General features: G+C 60.8%; 1 protein-coding gene across 2 annotated transcripts in view; it reads left to right on the top strand.

The window, feature by feature from the left end:
- The window catches only part of RASGRF1 (Ras protein specific guanine nucleotide releasing factor 1), a 78,501-nt gene that overhangs the window by 3,689 nt on the left and 56,480 nt on the right, over positions 1–18,332 (top strand). For both annotated transcript variants that reach the window (XM_045561038.1, XM_045561039.1), the window contains exon 2: positions 14,966–15,072. In XM_045561038.1, the coding sequence (XP_045416994.1) occupies positions 14,966–15,072 (107 nt within the window). The remainder of the gene's footprint in view (positions 1–14,965; positions 15,073–18,332) is intronic.

Raw genomic sequence — 18,332 nt, 5'->3', positions numbered from 1 at the left:
AGATGAGGAAACAATCTTATCCGTGGCCACCCAGCCGGAAGGTGGCAGAAATGAGATCTGTCCTCGGGTCCCTTGCTGTGTGGCGATGCTGCCGTCACCCCGCAGCACACGCTCTGGGTGTGGCACCTTCAGCCTCTCAGCCAATCACAGCAACGCAAACGTGACCGTAGGAGAGCACGGTCGCTCTAAGAGCAGCAGCCCTGGGACACTGGCGCACAGGTGGCACCTGCAGCCCATCTGCGGGGCGTCTGCTTGTCCCTGCGAGAGCCAGGCCGCCCCGTGGCTGCAGACCAGGCCCAGCCCGCAGGCGTGGGGCCCCAGGACTCGCTGTGTGGGGTCCTCATCTCCCACCCCACCCCCAAACGTTCCTAGAGTTGAAATGAGGCTGAAGGGGGCTCAGCAGTTACGCCTCGAGTGGGACATGGGGGCATTAGCTCCTCACCCCCGTTTGGTGGCAGCGGGGTGATGGCTGGAAACAGATTGTGCACACACGGGACTAAAGGGAAATCTCACATCGTTTATTCACGCAGCAAACATCTGGGCTCCCGGGGCAGGACCGTGCTCTGTCCTGCAGGCACAGGAGAGATGGAACTCAGTGCTTGTCCCCAGCACACCCCCACCACGTCCCCACATGCTGGCGTCCTCCTTCCCGAGGAGCTCAGAGCCCCGCTGCCCTGCCTGGCTCGGAGCAGCCCCGTCCACACCCCCATCGCCCCAGCCCATCCCCCCGCTGCACCTGCAGCCAGAGCATCTCTGCAAACCCACATCAGACCCTGGAACTGAGCCCTGAAAGCGCCGGTTGCCCCTGTTGCCTTTGGAAGAAAATTCAAACTCCCGACCATGACCTGGAGGACCCAGCGAGATCCAGGCTCTGCCGGCCCCTCTAACCCAGACCCCCATCCCATTCCCCTCCTTCCTCACCCTGCTCAGGCCACAGCCCCCCAGCCCTGTCAACGCCTCCCCTCCCTGGTCTCGCAGCCGCTGCTGCTCCCTCCATCTGGACGGTCTCCCACCCGCCAGGCCGCCTGGCCTGGCTCCCACATGGCCTGCAGGTCTCAGCCCGCAAGCCGCCTCCCCCACCACGTGCAAGCGTGGCCCTGTGAGCTGCACTCACGTCACGTGTCCAGTGTGTGATTACTCCTGCATGGGGTGGCTGGTTGTGTGGGATCGCAGGCACCAGGAGCAGGAGGCCAGCTAGGGCAGGGGACTCATCGGGGCTGTGGGACCAGGCGTCCAGGTGAGGGGTGTGGAGGCCGGGAAAGGAGGAAGGAATGGGCCTTTGTGATAAGAACCTTACCAAGAGCAACAGGTGGAGCACTGGCAGGACCTGCCGTCCCACCGCATGTGATGGGGGACGGGACAAAGCCTGGTGTCCTGTCCCGTGTCTCCCCGAGGCCACTGGGCAGTCACCCGCCAGCAGCAGAGAGGGGGAGTGGGAAGAGGAGTGGGCTGGGGGCAGGGGGATGTTGAGTCCCGTCTCGGGGAGGTCGAGTTTGAGGTGCCTGGGGCAGGCGAGGGCTGTGTCTCTCCCCAGTGTGGTGAGGACGGTCATTCCAGAGACCCGGGAAGCCCTGCGAGGAGGGAAGAGGGAAGTGGGTGGCCTGTGCCGCGGGGGATGGGCTGGATGAAAAGGCAAGTTCAGGGGCTCGGCAGGTGGCCGCCCTGTTGCCTGGAGCCCCAGGAAGGAGTGAGGTAGCTGCCAGGTGCACAGCGGGGGACGCAGAGCTGGCCCAGGACGATGCCAGCTGGGAAGAGCCTCACGTGGCCCCTGCATGCCACACTTCCCTGGCCTGGCCTTGCTTACTCTTCTCCAAGGGCCACCAGCCTGCGGTGGGAAGGTGACCCTGTAGGCTCTTCCCCGCTCGGATTTCAGGTTCTGGGCACTGCCAGGCAGGTGTGTCGCTCTCCTTCCCAGTGGGAGGACAGGACTCCCAGAGGGTCCCCCGAGCTGCCCAGCACAGCAGGGCTGAGCCTCCTCACCGACCCCCCAACCTGCGGCAGGAGGAGCCCTGAGGCCACACCCGCGGCGAGGAGCCGAGATCTCCTCTTTATTAAAGCTTCGAGAAGCGTGGCCAGCACCACAAGTTATTGCTAAATGCCCTTCAGCTCTGACATGCTGCGAATGCAGATTTAAGCGTATGTAGCAGGATATTTCAAAACACTAGATGGAAAATTCTAAATAGCAATAAATACCATTTGCAGCGCACCTACTACGTGCCAGGCACCAGCGTGTATGTTTTACACACAGCTCCTCCTTCACTGTCCCCACCACCCTGTGAGGTTGTCACTGTTCCCCCATTTTTGAGAGGACGATACGAGGCTCAGAGACATGAAGTAACTTGTTCAAAGTTGCAGAGCAAGTGCATGGAGCAGCGGCCTGTGGACCCAGGTCTGGCTGACTCTCACACCTGAGCTCTCTGATCACAACACGGTGCCGTGAAGACTTTGGCGGTGGGGAGTCTGTTACTTCTAACCATCCTCTGCCAAGACACGTGGAGGAAAAAAAGAGAATTAACTGCGGGTGGAAACATGTCACAGTCGCAGTGGTGACTTGTGTGCAGGCGGCTTTCGTTTCTGCGTGGGTGGGCACCGTGCAACTCCAGACCCCCAGCGCAGGGGAGGAAGGGAGCTCAGCGAGGCAGGTGGCCCTGCCCCTCGGTCCGGTTTCCCTGGGATCCGTGGGAGCCGGTGCCTGCGTGCACGCGGCCAAGAACAGCGCTCAGCCCCCGCGTTTGTGCAGAGCTTCAGTGACGCGCGGGCTCCGGGGGGCCCAGGCTGCCAACGCCCAGGCACTTCCGCGAGGGCGACTGTCGTGCAGGGAGCAGCTGGGAGGCGCGGACACCCCCACTCCCTGCCCTCTGCCCCGAGAGGAGCGCGCCCCCCTCCCTGCCGGCCTCCAGCGCCCTTCACGGAGGAGTTACGCTGCCTTTGATGACAAGGCAGCCCTGAGGGCTTCCAGCCGCGGGCACCTGGCTCTAGACCCCGCTCTGCCACCGCTGAGCTCGGGGAGGCCTTCGAGTCCCCCGAGCCCGAGTGTCCCCATCTCTGTGTTAGACGCGTGCCGTTGGAAAGCCCTGGCACAGCGCAGTAGGTGTCGCCGGTACATTACAGCAGCTGCGGTTCCAGCTGCCACCTTTGTGACAGGCTGTGCTTCACTGACACGGTGACCCAGGTCGCCCAGGTCTGTGGCAGGCTGGCAGCAAGTCAACACGGCGCTCTGACCCTGGACACAAACACAGGGTGGGAATCTTAGCTCAGGGGACCCGTGAGCCCCTGCAGGAGTCTGAGCAGGCTGCCCCGCTGAAGGACAGCAGCTGCTGCCGGAGCTTCCTCCGCCCGGGGACCCAGACCCTCACCGAGCCCCGTCAGTTCCACCTCCTGAATATCCCTCGGATCCACCCTGTCCCCTTCGTGGCCACCACGCAGGTCCCGGCAGCCGGATCCCTTGTGCGGACCCGCGCAGGGGCCTCCTAAGTGGTGCGCGGGCCGGGGCGGGCCGGGCCACCCCGCGGGGGCAGCCAACCCCCAAATCTCCGCCAGCAACGTGACGGTTTGGCCCTCGCAGGTGCTTTGTGTCCTGCACGGGCTGTCCGGAGGGGGCTGCTCAAGGTGCTCGTTCGCTCAGGGACCCCGGCTGGGGGGGCCTTCCCCCTGGCACTGGCCTCCACGGCCCCCTCCACGGAGGGAGGGATGTGGCAGATCTCTTTGGCTTCTAGAGCCCCCATCCGGAAGGGAAGCGCCCTGAGCGCCGTTCAGGGGGCTCCATGTCAGAGCAGGTCGGGAGGCGCAGCCCTGCCACGTGCCTGGACAGAGCCCCGGAACTCCTGGGAGCACAGCGACAGCGGGACTGTGCCCCGAATGACCTTTCCCAAATGCAAATCTGACCAACACGCACACACGGAGCTGCTGCAGAGAGGGGTGAGGGAGCCTCCCTGGGGGGCTCAGCACGGATCCTGCTGTGCGCATGCGTGGGGGGCGGACCCGCGCCAGGCCCCTCCTTCCACTAAGCTCAGTGACTCCGACATCCTTGACCAGCTGTCACAGAAGCATTTTGGCCACTGGGCACCCCTGGGATTAAGACAGGAGAGCGTTTTAAAGGCTGAAGTGTCGTCCTGAGCTGGTTAATGCTCCACTGGGGGTCTTCGCTCAGCAGAGACCAGTAGCTCCAGGAACCAGGCCCGAGCCTGACCTGGGAGGACGGGCAAGGGTGGGCCTGCCCTGGGGGGTCACCGGCCAGGGACGGCACGGCTGTGAAACAGGCGATGACAACGCGGGGTGACCACTGCTGGCACACAGGGAAGCTGCAGAGGGGTGCGGGACCCCCAGCTGGGGGACCAGGAGGGCTCCGCAGGGGGAGGGACGTGTCAGGCAGGGCATGTGGGCTGCCAGGGACACCAGAGCCACCCTGAAAGCTCGTGTGCCAGGCGTCAGAGCTCGGGCCTTCCATGGGCCGGTGGGAGCCAGCTCAGGGCTCTGAGACGGAGAGAGGAGGCTCCAGTCTGTGCCGGAAGGTCCCTGCAGGTGCGAGTGAGCAGGAGGAAAACCCACCTGCGGGCAGGAGGCCAGGTAAGAGGAGGCCGCAAAACTAAGCGACAGCAAAGGCCTGAATTTGGCGAGTGCCACGAGCACTGAAGCTCCCCTTCGCTCCCCTTCCAGCCTTGCGGCCAAGCTGTGGTTGCCCCTAGAACCATCCCCAGCTCAAGCTACTGCAACTGTGCCGTCCCTGCCCTCGGGTCTCCCACGTCCTGAGCGTGGGGCAGCAGTTCTCGTCCCCGGAAAACTAGAAGTGTTGTCTCCACATCTTCTTCTTTTTAGAGACAGGGTCTCGCTCTCTTGCCCAGGCTGGAGTGCAGTGGCACGATCACAGCTCACTGCAGCCTCAAGCTCCAGGGCTCCACCGGGCACTGTGGCTCACGCCTGTCATCCCAGCGCTCTGGAGGCCGAGGCAAGAGGATCGCTTGAGCTCCGGAGTTCGAGACCAGCCTGAGCAAGAGCAAGACCCTGTCTCTACTAAAAATAGAAGAGTTAGCCAGCATCATGGCACAGGCCTGTATTCCCAGCTGCTCAGAAGGCTGAGGCAGGAGGATGGATCACTTGAGCCCAGGAGTTTGAGGCTGCAGTGAGCTATGGTGATGTCACAGTACTCTACTAGGGGTGACAGAATGAGACTTTCTCAAAAGAAAAATTTCTGGGCCGGGCGCGGTGGCTCACGCCTGTAATCCTAGCACTCTGGGAGGCCGAGGCGAGTGGATCGCTCGAGGTCAGGAGTTCGAGACCAGCAAGAGAGAGACCCTGTCTCTACTAAAAATAGAAAGAAATTATCTGGCCAACTAAAATACATATAGAAAAAATTAGCCGGGCATGATGGCGCATGCCTGTAGTCCCAGCTACTCGGGAGGCTGAGGCAGGAGGATCGCTTAAGCCCAGGAGTTTGAGGTTGCTGTGAGCTAGGCTGATGCCACGGCACTCACTCTAGCCCAGGCAACAAAGTGACACTCTGTCTCAAAAAAAAAAAAGAAAAAGAAAGAAAAATTTCTGGGGCTCAAACTATTCTCCCACCTCGGCCTCCTGAGTAGCTGAGACAACAGGCACACCACCATGCCCAGCTAATTTCTTTTTAAATTTTTTATAAAGATGAGGATCTCGCTATATTGCTCAGGCTGATCTCGAACTCCTGGTCTCAAGTGATTCTCCTGCCTCAGCCTCCCAGAGTGCTGGGATTACAGGTGTGAGCCACCACACCTGGCCCGTGCCCACATCTTCTTACCCAGCCACCCACTCAGATAAAGCACCTTTTCAAATTACAAAGTCCTTTTCATGGCTAGCATCTCATTTAACCACCACGGTCCCCCACAGTTACTGTGGCTCTGAGGGAGGCATGATCCTCATTTGGCAGACGAAGCTCCGATGGTTGGACTTCAGTCTCTCAACAAACACAAACAAAACCTGTCTCGTGCCAGGCACTGCTAACTGTCCTATCAGAAATGGCACCAGGTGCCCCAGGGCTAGGTCGAGAAGGCCAGTGGATGTTCAGTTCGGTTGTTAAATTAGGCAATTTATACTTTCGAGACTAGATTTCACTAGTCCAGCAGGGCCGATGGAACTTCTTTACCCTGAAAAATGAGATAATTATTTTCTAAAAGATGCTTCCTAGTTGAACTTTTGATTTTCTTCAAATTAAAAAGTCCCACTTAGATCTTAAAAGCCTTTCAAAACTAGTTTCAGAAGAGTGAATGAATGAATTTTTAGCTGGTATTCCAGAAATCCATGTAGAAAGTCAGAGAAACCTGACTGAGACAAACTTGTCCTGTCAGAAAGAGGAAATGTCATCACCTTTGTTTAGATGCCTCCTGGGTGCTTAGCCAGACAGTTGGGTGGACCTGGTCACATGTCGTGATCCCAGCCTGCCCAGTTTCCCCATGCCCTGAGCCTGCTGCTGCCCTTCCAGCCCCTGTCCTCCCTAGAGGGACTTTCCCTGCCCTCTTTCTGCACTGCTGGGGGACAGGTGAGGAGAGGCAACTGGTTACATCTGAGAGTCTCCTGGTAGCCCGGGCAAAGAGCGAAACAGGCTGGTTATGGGACACCCATTGCCTTGTGGAAAGACACAATCCAGTTTGTCAGGCAGAAGCACTTGTGTCCCAGAGGCCTGCATATGGGGAACCAGCAGGGAAGTAATGGTGACCTCAAAGACAGAGTCACTGCCAGTGCAGCAGGGCAGGCTGAGTGTCCTCCATGGGGACCACACTCCAGGAGACTGGCATGGCGGGTGCAAGGGAGGCATGTCCTGGCGAGAAGACAGCACAGAGTGTAGCTTGGAGAAACCTGGAGAATGGGTGGGTGGTCAGTTGGACCCTCTCAAATGGTCATTGCCTTCTTTTATTTTAAATTTTAGAATTGCTAATACATTTAGAACTGCTAATACATTTCCATGGCTCAGCATTCAAAGGTACAAAGAAGTAGACAGTGACAATGCTCCTTCAGTGCCCCAGAGGTGGGGGTGACTAGCCATTATTCATGCATTCTCCCCAAGGGATCGTATATGCATGTGTGTATGCCCATATATGCCAACAGGTGTCTGTATATATGCATGTGTGTAACTTACACAAATTGTGACACACTGTATATATGCACGTGTGCAACTGTTACACAAATTGTGACACACTTTTAATATGCATGTGTGTACCTGTTACACAAATTGTAACAACACACTGTATGTATGTGTGTGTAACTGTTACACAAATTGTAACACGCTGTATATATTCATGTGTGTGTAACTGTTACACAAATTGTAACACGCTGTATATATGCATGTGTGTGTAACTGTTACACAAATTGTGACACACTGTATATATGCACGTGTGTACCTGTTACACAAATTGTAACACACTGCAAACACATTCTACACATTTTCCCGCCCTATTGTGGAGATGACCCTCTGTGAATGTACTGACCATCTTTCCTTCTATGGTCCTCCACAGTGCAGATGTGCTATCATTTTTTAGCCAGTCCCCTCTTGAGAGACATTTGGGCAACTTACAGTGTTTTGCTGCAGTTAACAACCACCTTGTGCACAGGCCATTTCTACCCAGGTCTTCGACACACTCAGACCAGCTCACGCCTGCACCCACCAAGCGTCAGCGTCAGCGAGGGGGGTGTTGAGAAGGAGAGGAGCAGGCTGGCTGAGGTGTCATGACAGACTGGAAGGTGTCCATGCAGGACCAGCCAAGTGTGACAGCCTCTAGGACCTGCTTGTTCTGTGGCTGTGGCTCCCAAGGCCTGGACAACATGCATTGGAAGGCTGAGGCCCCAGCCACGGCCTGGTTCAAGGCTGACTCTGGGAGAGGGGCTTCGTGGGGCTCCTGAGCTCTGACACTGCAGTGGCTTCGCAGGTCCCCTCCCACCTGCTCCATCCGCACTCCCAGCGAGGCCGGGGAGGGGAGGGGAGCGAGTGCCGGGGCAGCAGGTCCCCTTCAGTCCAGGCTGCCTTGCCGCCAGAGGGCGGCAGGGCTCAGGCCCCACAGGACATGGGGGCCTGGGCAGGGGCCTGCACTCTGCTCAGGGGCGAAGTAGAGGTCCTGGTGCAGTCACCAGGGCCCGGAAGACTCAGACTTGAGAACTCGGAGTCAGAGGTGGGCGGGAAGAAGCCACTGGGAGCCGGGAAGAGGGTCATGTGTGAAGCCACGCCAGGTGGGGGATTTGAGCAGGCAGACGGGGGGTCCTTTCCAGGTTGATGTGGGAGCCAGTCCCAGCCCCGCTGGTGCAGCAAGTATTCCCTGTTGGGAAATGCCGTACCTAGCGAGGCCCCCACTGCGTGCCGGGCACAGGGTGGTAAAGGCCCCGGTGTCTGTGAGCGAGCACTGTGTCATGGCAAAGCACCGGAACATGCTGTTGGGGCTGCCTGCAGGGGCCTGAGGACAGCGCAGCTTCCCCCAGGATCCTGACAGTGAGAGGCGGAGCAGGAGCTGGAGACCGGGATGTCCCCTATTGAGGGAAGGAAGGGGAGGAGGGACCTGGAGTCGGGGGGCCGGGGCATGTGCACACACCCCTCGGGCTCCCTCCAGCACAGCCCTCTCTGCACGGGACGTCAGGCGGCGTCTGGCCGAGGCGCGGGGTGACTGGGACCTCAGCCCCAAGGGTCGGCTTGGGAGGAGAGAGCGGGGAGAGGCTGGCCTGCCTGCCCAGGGCAGCAGAGTGGGACCTAGCAAGGGTGAGGATCGCCCAGGAGTGACGGTGGCCGTCCCAGAGCCAGACCCCCAGGGAAGGCAGTGAGCAGAGGCCGGGCAGCGGGTCTGGGTTCCCAGAAGGCTGGATGAGCCGGAGGGCCGAGAGCAGGGCAGGGACCAAAGGGCTGTGTCATGGTCCACGGGGGTGACAATGAGGCCTTGAAGCGGGTCGTGGCCATGGGGCAGGGGAGGCACGGCTCCCAGGGCACCAAAGCAGAAAAGCAGAGAGAGCCTGGTGGCCAGTTGAGGAGGGAATAAGAAAGAAAGAGGACGCAGGGAGGCTGCAAGTGCTGACGCTCGGTGGTCCGCTGACCTCGGCACAGCCGTGGCCACTCCGTGCAGGAGCCCCCTGTGCCCCCCCAGGACTGCGGCTGGGTCTTGTGTGTGCGTTGTGTGCGCACACGCGTGTGCATGCATATGAACGCACACGCACATGTGTTTTCCCATAATCTGCCACCGGTAGGTTGATTAGACCCATCACTTGACCTTGCAAATGGCTCGAGTGGTTTGAAAAACACTGTTGAGCTTTTACGCAAACCAGGAGCTTTCACAGCATCTGCCTGAAGCAGCCCTGGGAGGGGGCACCGACCCCCTTTTGGAAAAGAAGAAACTGCCCACAGAAGCAAGGGGCAGCTGAAGCCCCAAAGCTAAACAACAAGTAACGAATCTGAGCCCAGATCTGAGGGCTCCAAGCTTTGGCAGCTGTCACAACCTCAGGGCCTCACGCGGACTCCTGGGATGCTGGTTTTATGGAATGGTGTTAGATCTTCCCAGAGTACGAAACAGAAGGGTTCCGTGGAGACAGCTTCCAGGAAAGGCTCCTCCATTGCAGGACTCCCGGCACCCTCGGCTCCCCGAGGGGGGACAGGCGGCTTCTGGACAGCCAGTCCCCCGCCCCCGCCAGCTCCACTGCCGTGAGGAGCAAAGCCAGGGCCGCTCACTTGTGGCTGTTGCTGTTCGCCAGGTAGTGGGTAAGCCGGGCTCCTGGGCAGCGGTGACAGACACATCCAGTCACCGTTCAGCACACAAGGGCCCCGTGCCCGGGCCGAGGCTCCAGGGACAGTTCTTGGTCAGGAATCGGCTCTTGCAAAGGAGCAGGAGCCCACTCGGAGCAGCAGGACCAGGGGGCGGCCGGGGAGGCCGTGCGCGTTAACTCAGCACCAGGGAGAACACGCATCTGCGTCTCCCCCGGCCTCGCCCTCCACGCGGCTTCCGGGGTCTCCTGCCCACACTCCCCCGGGGACCCCTCTGCTTCCTTCTCGGTCTCTCGGCTGAGACTCGGCGTTCGACACAGCTCAGCAGTCTGGTCTCTCCGTGTCCCCCTCCCACCTTCCCGGGAGCACCCAGGTGGGCGACTCCAGAGACAGGTGTCCGGGACTGTGGGCCGGGGAGACGGCGGGCAGGCGGGCAGGGGACAAGCCATGAGTTGTGGGTGGTGACGTTGCTCCCCCCTCGGCCAGTGTGGGAGCGGGGGGCTCCTCCCCCCACGCTCTGCTTTAATGGAGGGGGGGCCCAGCGTCAGCGCCCCTGTGGGTCCCCAGACATCGCTAACGTGCAGGCTGGACCCAGACTCTGGGCGGGAAGGACAGTTGGCGTGTCACCGCCAGGCGGCTGCGAGAGGCTTTGATGGGGAGCCGCTGTGGGAGGCTGTGGCCGCGGCTGCTGATCAGGCCCTTCTGAAACCTCCGCATGGCCAAAGTGTGTGGCCATCGAGAGCCACCAGCTGGGCCGGGTCTGGCTCGTAGTGGGGGCCAAACAGATCCCGGCTGAACTGATGAATGAGGAGTCACTCAGGTGGGGTAAAAGGTGTGGGGACTTTAGTTTTCACTGTCAGCACCACCTGTGTGCGGTTGAGCCAGGCAGACGCTACGGTCCCGCCTGTTTGCGAGTGAGGACCCGGGACTGGGACAGACAGGCTGCCCAGCGCCCCGCGGTCCCGGAGGTCCAGCCAGCCCCAGCCCGGCGAGAGCCGCTGCCTCTGTCCGGGGGGCGAACTGCCGCCCTGGTTTGCTCAGGTCTGTCTTGGGTTCAGCACTGACAGGGCCAGGCCCCCAGGACACCCCTTAGCCCCTGGCGAGCCCAGGGCGGCTGCAGAGGTGGAGGCCAGGGGAGGCTGAGCACCCCCACCGCACCCCAGCTTCCAGACGCCCAGGTCCCCTCAGCTGAGCTCAGTGGTGGGAGTTCGCTGTGATGCGGAACACAGGCTCCTCCTGAGACAAGAGGGGCACGAGGTCCAGCCCCAGACTGGCCTCGGCAGCCGGGTCAGCTCCAGGGAAGACGGCAGGAGAGGGGGGACTGGGGCCAGGCATGGGCTGGACCCTGGGAACCTCCAGCCCAGCCGAGGCCACTGCGAGGTTCCAGACATTTCCTCCACCCAAGGTAAGGAGCTGTGATTTCTGAATCCCTTCCTGTGAGCCTGGCACGTCACGGGTACAGTTTCTGGATCCATGCCCTCAGCATGCCGAGGCCCGAGGGAAGGTCTAGACCAGTGACTGGCCCTCAGCCTGGGCTGCCGTTGGAGTCACCTGAGCGTGCGCAGCCAGGTTGGAGACCCCCTGGTCCGGAGCTGCTGGGCGAGCCCCGTGATGCTCAGGCGGCCCAGGCTGTCCCTGCCCCCGGTGTGGCCTTGGAGTAACCCTGGGTCTGTCACAGTGATTCTGACGGTCGGTGTGTCTAGAGCCACCTTAGGACTCCAGATGGAGCCCAGGTCACCTTTTCCATCTCTCCGGGTGCGTCCCGGGCTCCGTGGACGCCCCAGGTGGAGTCCCGGGCCCGTCTCTGCAGCCCGGTGTGGCTGCCGACATCCACCAAGTGCTGCTCCTGCCACAAAGTCGGTGCAGCCCTGGCTGTTCCTGCACCTGTCGCATGTCCTGGGCGTCCCCGAATGACGCTCTGGTCTGTTCATACAACTGCAGTTCACTCGGGCTCCGAGTGCTTGGCTGCATGGGGAGGCTCCGGCCTGGGGAGGCTCCGGCATGGGGAGGCTCCGGCCTGGCTCTGAGTTGGCCGAGCAGCCCGGCGAGGTCTTTCCACGGAGCCCACAGCACGTTCCAGGTGCGGCAGTGGCCTGGGCCTCCCACCCAGACGAAGCCACATGGGGTGCTGGCTTTGTCCTCACAACCAGGCGACTGCCCTGGTGGGGCTGAGGCTGCCCTTGGGGCCGGGGGCTGAGCCCGGTTGAGCGGTGCCTCCAGGCTGTGACAAGGCTCCACACTGGTCATCCTCAAACGTTAGCGTGTAAGGAGCCACCTCGGCTGCTTGTGAAAGAAATTCCAGCTCTCCCAGGGCCCTGATTCAGCAGGCCTGGTGGGCCCTGGGGGTCCGCACTCCTAGCAAGCGCCCCAGGGCACTTGGAGGGGCCGGCTGGGGCACGGCAGCAGGAGAAACGCATTATTCTGCCTGGTTCCCTCCCAGGTGGCTCCTGCCCGGCAGAGCTGTGGTCCGAGCCTGGCCCCGGAGGGCAGGCGGCCGCCCAGCCGGACGCAGACAGTCGCCCACGGGCCTGTGTCTCCATCACGGTGGCTTGTCTTGAGCAAGGTTTGTCTTGCAACTCGGGAAGCCCAGGCTGGTTTAGCTTTCAGGGCTGACTAGGTCAGTCTTAGTCTGATCCAACACCAGATGAGGCTCTGAGACCGTGTCGAGACTCCAGGGCTGTGCAGGGTCACTCTTCTCCCCTGGAAGAAATTGACAGTAAGATTATTTATTTATTTATTTTTTTTTTTTTGAGACAGAGTGTCACTTTGTTGCCTGGGCTAGAGTGAGTGCCGTGGCATCAGCCTTGCTCACAGCAACCTCAAACTCCTGGGCTTAAGTGATCCTACTGCCTCAGCCTCCCAAGTACCTGGGACTACAGGCATGCGCCACCATGCCTGGCTAATTTTTTCCATATATATTTTAGTTGGCCAGATAATTTCTTTCTATTTTTTTAGTAGAGACGGGGTCTCACTCTTGCTCAGGCTGGTCTCAAACTCCTGACCTCGAGCCATCCACCCGCCTCGGCCTCCCAGAGTGCAAGGATTACAGGTGTGAGCCACCGCGCCCGGCCAACAGTAAGATTATTATATCTCATGAGCCTCCAGGAACACCCTGATGTCCCAGACACCTGCCTTGTGAGGTCCTCAGGCAGCTGCTGGCAGCACAACACTTGGTTCTCTGCGGCTGTCTCGGGGCTCCGTGAGCTGGGCTGGCCCCACCGCGGCTTGGGAACTGGGGCCTGGAACCAAAGGGCCAGTGGCTCCTCCGTCCCCACCTCCCTGAGCTCATGCCTAGTCGCAGACCACACCGAGCCAGCGTCCAGAGAGCCTGTCCCAACACACCCGAACCAGCCAGAAAGGAGAGTGTGCGTCAGGGCCAGAGGACGTGTGGTCAGGCTTCTGGGGCCGGAAGGACCCAACGTGGGGGCTGCGTGTGCAGCTGGTGCAGCCCTGGCCAGGGGACATCACCTGCCACATGGAAAGACGCTGGGCGAAGGGGAAGGGGAGACCTGGGAGGGCAGAGAGGAGAGAGGCGGGAACGGAGACAGAGGGAGAGCAGTAGCCGGTGCGGAGAACTCGAAGGGGAGAGAGAGAAATGCACAGAACAGAGAGGGGGAAGTGATGCCTTCCCGGGCTCACAGAGCCAAGGGGGGGCTCTCTCCAGAGCTTTGGGCCCCCCAAGCTGCCCCCGTGGAGGACTCAGTGACAGGGGCCTTGCCTGGGTCCTGGGATCCACCACTGACTGCACAGGCTCTGGCTCTGGCACCTCCAGGCCGGTCACTCTGCCTGGCGTCCTTCCTCCCTGCGAGCATCATCACAGCCCGGCCTAGGGTCCCGGGTGGTGGCCGATGGGGGAGGGGCGTTCCGAGTGTCCCCTGAGAGGGGCACACCTGACCCTTGGCAAACACTGGTGCAGCCACCAGCCCCCACAAGATGGGCCGTTCAGACCCTCAACAGCTTTGCACCTGTTTCTTGGATGTTGCCCCAATCTTTGCCCCTAATTTCTATCTGGATCAGGGCCTGGTAGATAACCCTGTTTTACCCCAAGCCCACGGCAGACCATACAGCCAGGAAATCGCCTGTTTTGCGTTAGGCTTAGCGGTGCTGTCCCGCCAAGCTTGCCAGGAGAGGTGTCACAGAGACAGGGATGACACTGACCGAACCGCAAACACGTGTTGAACGCCTGCTCACTGCCGGGCACCAGCGTGGTCTCGTTTGCCGCACGGGCACACGAGGAAGGGGCAGGAACACGCCCGCTGCGCACGGAGGTGCAGGGACTGCGAGCCGTGGAGCACCGTATGCAGGTCGGAGCTAGCAGGGAGCACCCCCAGGGAGCACCACAGTGGCGTTTCCCAGGTGACCGGCCACCTCCGCCTTCCACGTGTCGGCTTCGGAAACACGTGGGAACATGAACCACACTTATGAATGACCCTCCAATTATTAAGGCCATTTTTTTATCTCAAAAGGAAATAAACTTCCTCCAAATGGCTTCTCCTCCTCTTTTTAACCCCGAACAGAAATTAAGGCTAAACCACAGCGTCTGTCTCCCTGCCCTCACTCCGCTCCGTCCCGGCCAGGGCGGCTGCCCGTGGGGCCGGGCGGAGGGCGGGCTCTTTGCCGGGCGGGGCCCCATGGCCAGGTTACTCCAGCGCTGAGACCTATGTGTGTCTGCTGTCTCCACCGTCCCACTGGGTCAGCGGGACACTAATGCATCACAGATGGGTCTCTGGAAGTCAGGAAACAAAACCAGAACCGAAGCTGCCCTGGGCAGAATGTCGCCACCCGACGTTCCCCGGCAGGAGCAAGGTGCCTGGGTGCTGTTCCAGCTCTGAGCCACCTGCACCCAACACCGAGGGGGCCCCGGCTGCTCTCTCAGGGGACAGGTTGTTCATTGCTGCAACCGCAGGACCTGGAAGCACACTTAGCCCATTGTCAGGGGCAGGGTCAAACGCGCCCTGCAGTGGACTGGTCCCCGTCCCCAAAGCGGACGTTCTCCTGGCACTTTCCCTGCCTCCCTCCTGCCTGCCGGTTTAAAATTGGCTTTTTTGCAACTTGTCGGCAAACGGGTTTGTGTGTTTTGTTTGCTCCATATAATATCCTAAGCATAGGTTCTGTTACCTCGTACAAAAGCCTCTTTTAATCGGGGATTCGAAACTGCTAAACCCGATGATCGCAGAGAAAGAGCCGTGCTGGGCTGACGGAGCTGCCGGCGCGGCTGGGCTGTGGCAGGACACGCCCGCTAACTGGGGCTGTCTTCTCCCGGCGCAGCACTACTTCACCGTGAACTTCAGCCACGAGAACCAGAAGGCCCTGGAGCTGCGGACAGAGGACTCGAAGGACTGTGACGAGTGGGTGGCGGCCATCGCGCACGCCAGGTACGTGTCCCCACCCCACCCCGCGGTCCGGCCGGAGACCCCAGGGCCCTGCTCTGGCGCAAACCAGCCGCAGCACGAGGAGGGGTGGAAGGGGGTGAGCAAAAGCCACGGGGAGTACCTCCGTGGGGTCCACCAGGGTCCACCCCGCGGCCACGGGGAAGAGGGGGCCATGAGGGGGGCCGTGTGACTTGGTTCGAGTTGCTCGTGGCTGCCAAGGTCTGAGGCCTCAGGGTCTAACCCAGAGGCAGCCGCTCGTTCCTGCGAACACGGACTGGTCTCTCCCCTCCCCGGACCCCCTTCTTGTCCTGAGGCGGAACCCGCTACACCTGCCTCAGCTTTGACTCGGATTCCGGATTCCGGCCTGTTCCGCCCCATTCCCAGAAGTGTCTGGCAGGAGACTCGCGGAGGACGGCGGCCGCAGAGGGAAGGGGCTCCCGGCGGGACAGGCGCTTTGCGCCTGGGGAGAGATGGGCTTGCGGGTGGGTGTGGCCCTGGCAGAGCCGGGCGGTGGCAGCTGGTGTGTCCACGTCTCCCTCCTGCGCAGTGTCAGCGCCCAAGGGCGTCCCCAGAGCCTGACAAAAGCACAGCTGGGCCAGCGACTTGGTGGAGAGTGTGCGGGGTGGAGGGAGGGCATGCGGGGGTTGGGTTCAGGTGTGGAGGACGGGGAGGGAGGGACAGAGGGAGACGGAGGACAGACGGCGAGTGCTGGGTATGTGTGGATGACGGATGTGCAGACGGACAGACGGCCCCGGGGCCTGTCCTCGAGGCTGCCTCAGGCTACGGCAGGAGCCCTCACCCCGAGATCAGGCCCTCTCCATCTCTGTCCTCGAGGAGGGCCCCACCTGGCTGCAGAGCCCGGCTGTCACCTATGAACGAATGACGTCAGGCCCTGTGCACGGTGGACACAACGCGGGCACCCCCGGGGTCACGGCGTGCTCAGCAAGACGGCAGACAGTGCCCCGAACACACCTGGTCTCAGAAGCTGAGCAGGGTCGGCCGGGCCGGTGCTCGGACGGGGACAGCTACGCGCAGCTCCGGGGCTCAAACGCTGTGCTGGTGAAGCTCGTGAGAGAGATGCCGCTTCCGCCCGCAGGGACACGGGGTGGGGGACCTGCAGAAGCCAGAAATGGGGCAACACTTGGCCTGAGTGGGAGGATTGGGGGGCAGATTTAACGGGTGTAGATATGAGCATTTCAACACCATTCTGCCAAAAAATAGCCCTTAGATAAAGGCACTAATGCAGGAAAGAGAATTCCAGGAATAATAAGGAGACAGTTTGGGTGTCAGAAGGAAGCTGGGGCTGGACGGTGGGCGGATCCAGCCACAACCCGTCTCGAACCCCCACTGAGGTGCTGGACCTTCCGTCCGGGACGCCGGGCCATCAGGGGTGACCCCACGGCAGCAGCAGGTCAGAGTCACGATCTGAGTGGGAAATCGCGGAGGCTGGACCCGAGGGAGGAAGAACCCGCATTCAAGGAGAGCAGGTGGACAAAGTCTCCCCAGCACCAAAGTAGAGCCGAGGACAGGGCTGTTCTTAGGACCAAATGAAGTTATTTATGTGAAGGGGCTTTCTGAGCACTGACGTGTTATAGAATCCTAACGTGTTATACGTTCTGGTAACCAGGACTACACTGATTTAGAAAATCAGCTAATACAAAAGTGTACCAGAAACAATGAGATACCAACACCTGCACAGTAGAACGGCTAAAATGATACGGACTGTCACCGCTGGAGAAGGATGGAACCGTTCAAACTCCCGTGCAGCGCTGGTCGGATAAAAGTGTACAGAACCGCTTCGGAAAAGTGTCAGGCAGTCGCTTTAGAAGCTAAACATACATCTGCTCCGTGACCCAGCGATTCCACCTCTCGGTGTTGATCCAAGAAAAATGGGAAATGTCCACAGAAAGTCTCGAATGCAGAAACCTCCAGCAGCTTCACCCGCAGCAGTCCAACACCGGCCAGGGTGTCCGTGCACGGGCAGACGCCAGCACCGGCTCGAGGCCTCCGTGGGACCAGCCGCAGACCCTGCAGCCGGGTGGGCGGCTGTCACGCCAGCTTCCTGCGTGAAGGGCCAGATGCCCAGCAGAACCTGCCGTCTGGATCCGGTTACAGGAAAACCGGCTGGTGGGGATGGAGTCGCAGCCGTAGCTGCTCTGGGGTGAGCGCTGGCGGGGAGGGGCCAAGGGAACATCCTGGGTGACAGGAATGTTCTTTATCCTAATCAGGGGTGTGTGTTTGTCAAAACTGGTCAAACTGCACTGAGACCTATGCCTTCCATATGTGCATTAAACCTCAGATTTAAAAATGAATGTATGTGTATTTATTTAGAGGGAATGTTTTTATTTTATATTGCTGCTTAATAAGAAACTTACCACCAACCTAGCAGCTTGAAACGACCCCACTTGTTACCTCCCAGTTCTTGGGTCAGACGTCCGGGCTGGGCGGGGGTCTCTCTCTGCCCGGGGCGTCAGCGGTGCTCTTGCCTGGAGCTCTGGGCAGGAGCGTCCCACCCAGCTTGTGCCCCTGGCCGCGGGGCCGACGCCCGGGGCGGCTCTCGGCTCCTGGAGGCGGCTCCCTCCTGGCCTTGTGGCCCTGCCAGCCTCGGATGTCCCACTGCCCGGCCACGCCCAGCCGGGAAGACCCTCCACGGCAAAAGGCTCACGAGATGAGGTCACGGCCACACCCACCCGGACGAGCTCCCGTCTTACGGTCCACTGAGTCCTGTGGGTACAAGCCGGCCACGGCGTGAAACAGGGCAGCCTGGCGGGCAGGCGGGGGTCCTGGGGCCACCTTCGAGTCCCGTCTGCCACGGAGAGGACCATCGTTCTCCAAGCGATTCACTCCATTGAGGGCCGGCTACGAGGAGCCAACAAAATAATAACCCAGTTGACATCGATACCCACTCCCGAGCCTGTCTGGGCCTCCAGCCACCGGGCAGAGTGTTCCGCACCGAGGGTGCCCAGCGGCCGCACAGCCCCCTGCGTGTCCCCGACCCTCTCGCACAGCGTGCCAGCCGGGGAGCGGGTCCCTTCCACCCACTTGACAGACCTGGACGCAGAGACCCTGTGTCACACGGGGTGTGGGAGCCCAGACCCCGGCTCCAGCCCAGGAAGGCCCAGGCAGCCCGGATTCCACACACGCGGAAGCTGCCCTCCCCAGACAAGGAGCAGCTGGGGACCGACGCCAGCCCCCTGGGACCCAAACTTCTCCACGCCCCTCCTGGAACCCAGAGGGACGCAGCCATGGGACAGCAGGGGCGT

Source organism: Lemur catta, chromosome 9 (assembly GCF_020740605.2).
Source record: "Lemur catta isolate mLemCat1 chromosome 9, mLemCat1.pri, whole genome shotgun sequence".
In the NCBI taxonomy this organism is placed as follows: domain Eukaryota; kingdom Metazoa; phylum Chordata; class Mammalia; order Primates; family Lemuridae; genus Lemur; species Lemur catta.
Note: the sequence above shows the minus strand (reverse complement) of the source record. Positions and strands in the feature narration are given on the sequence as shown.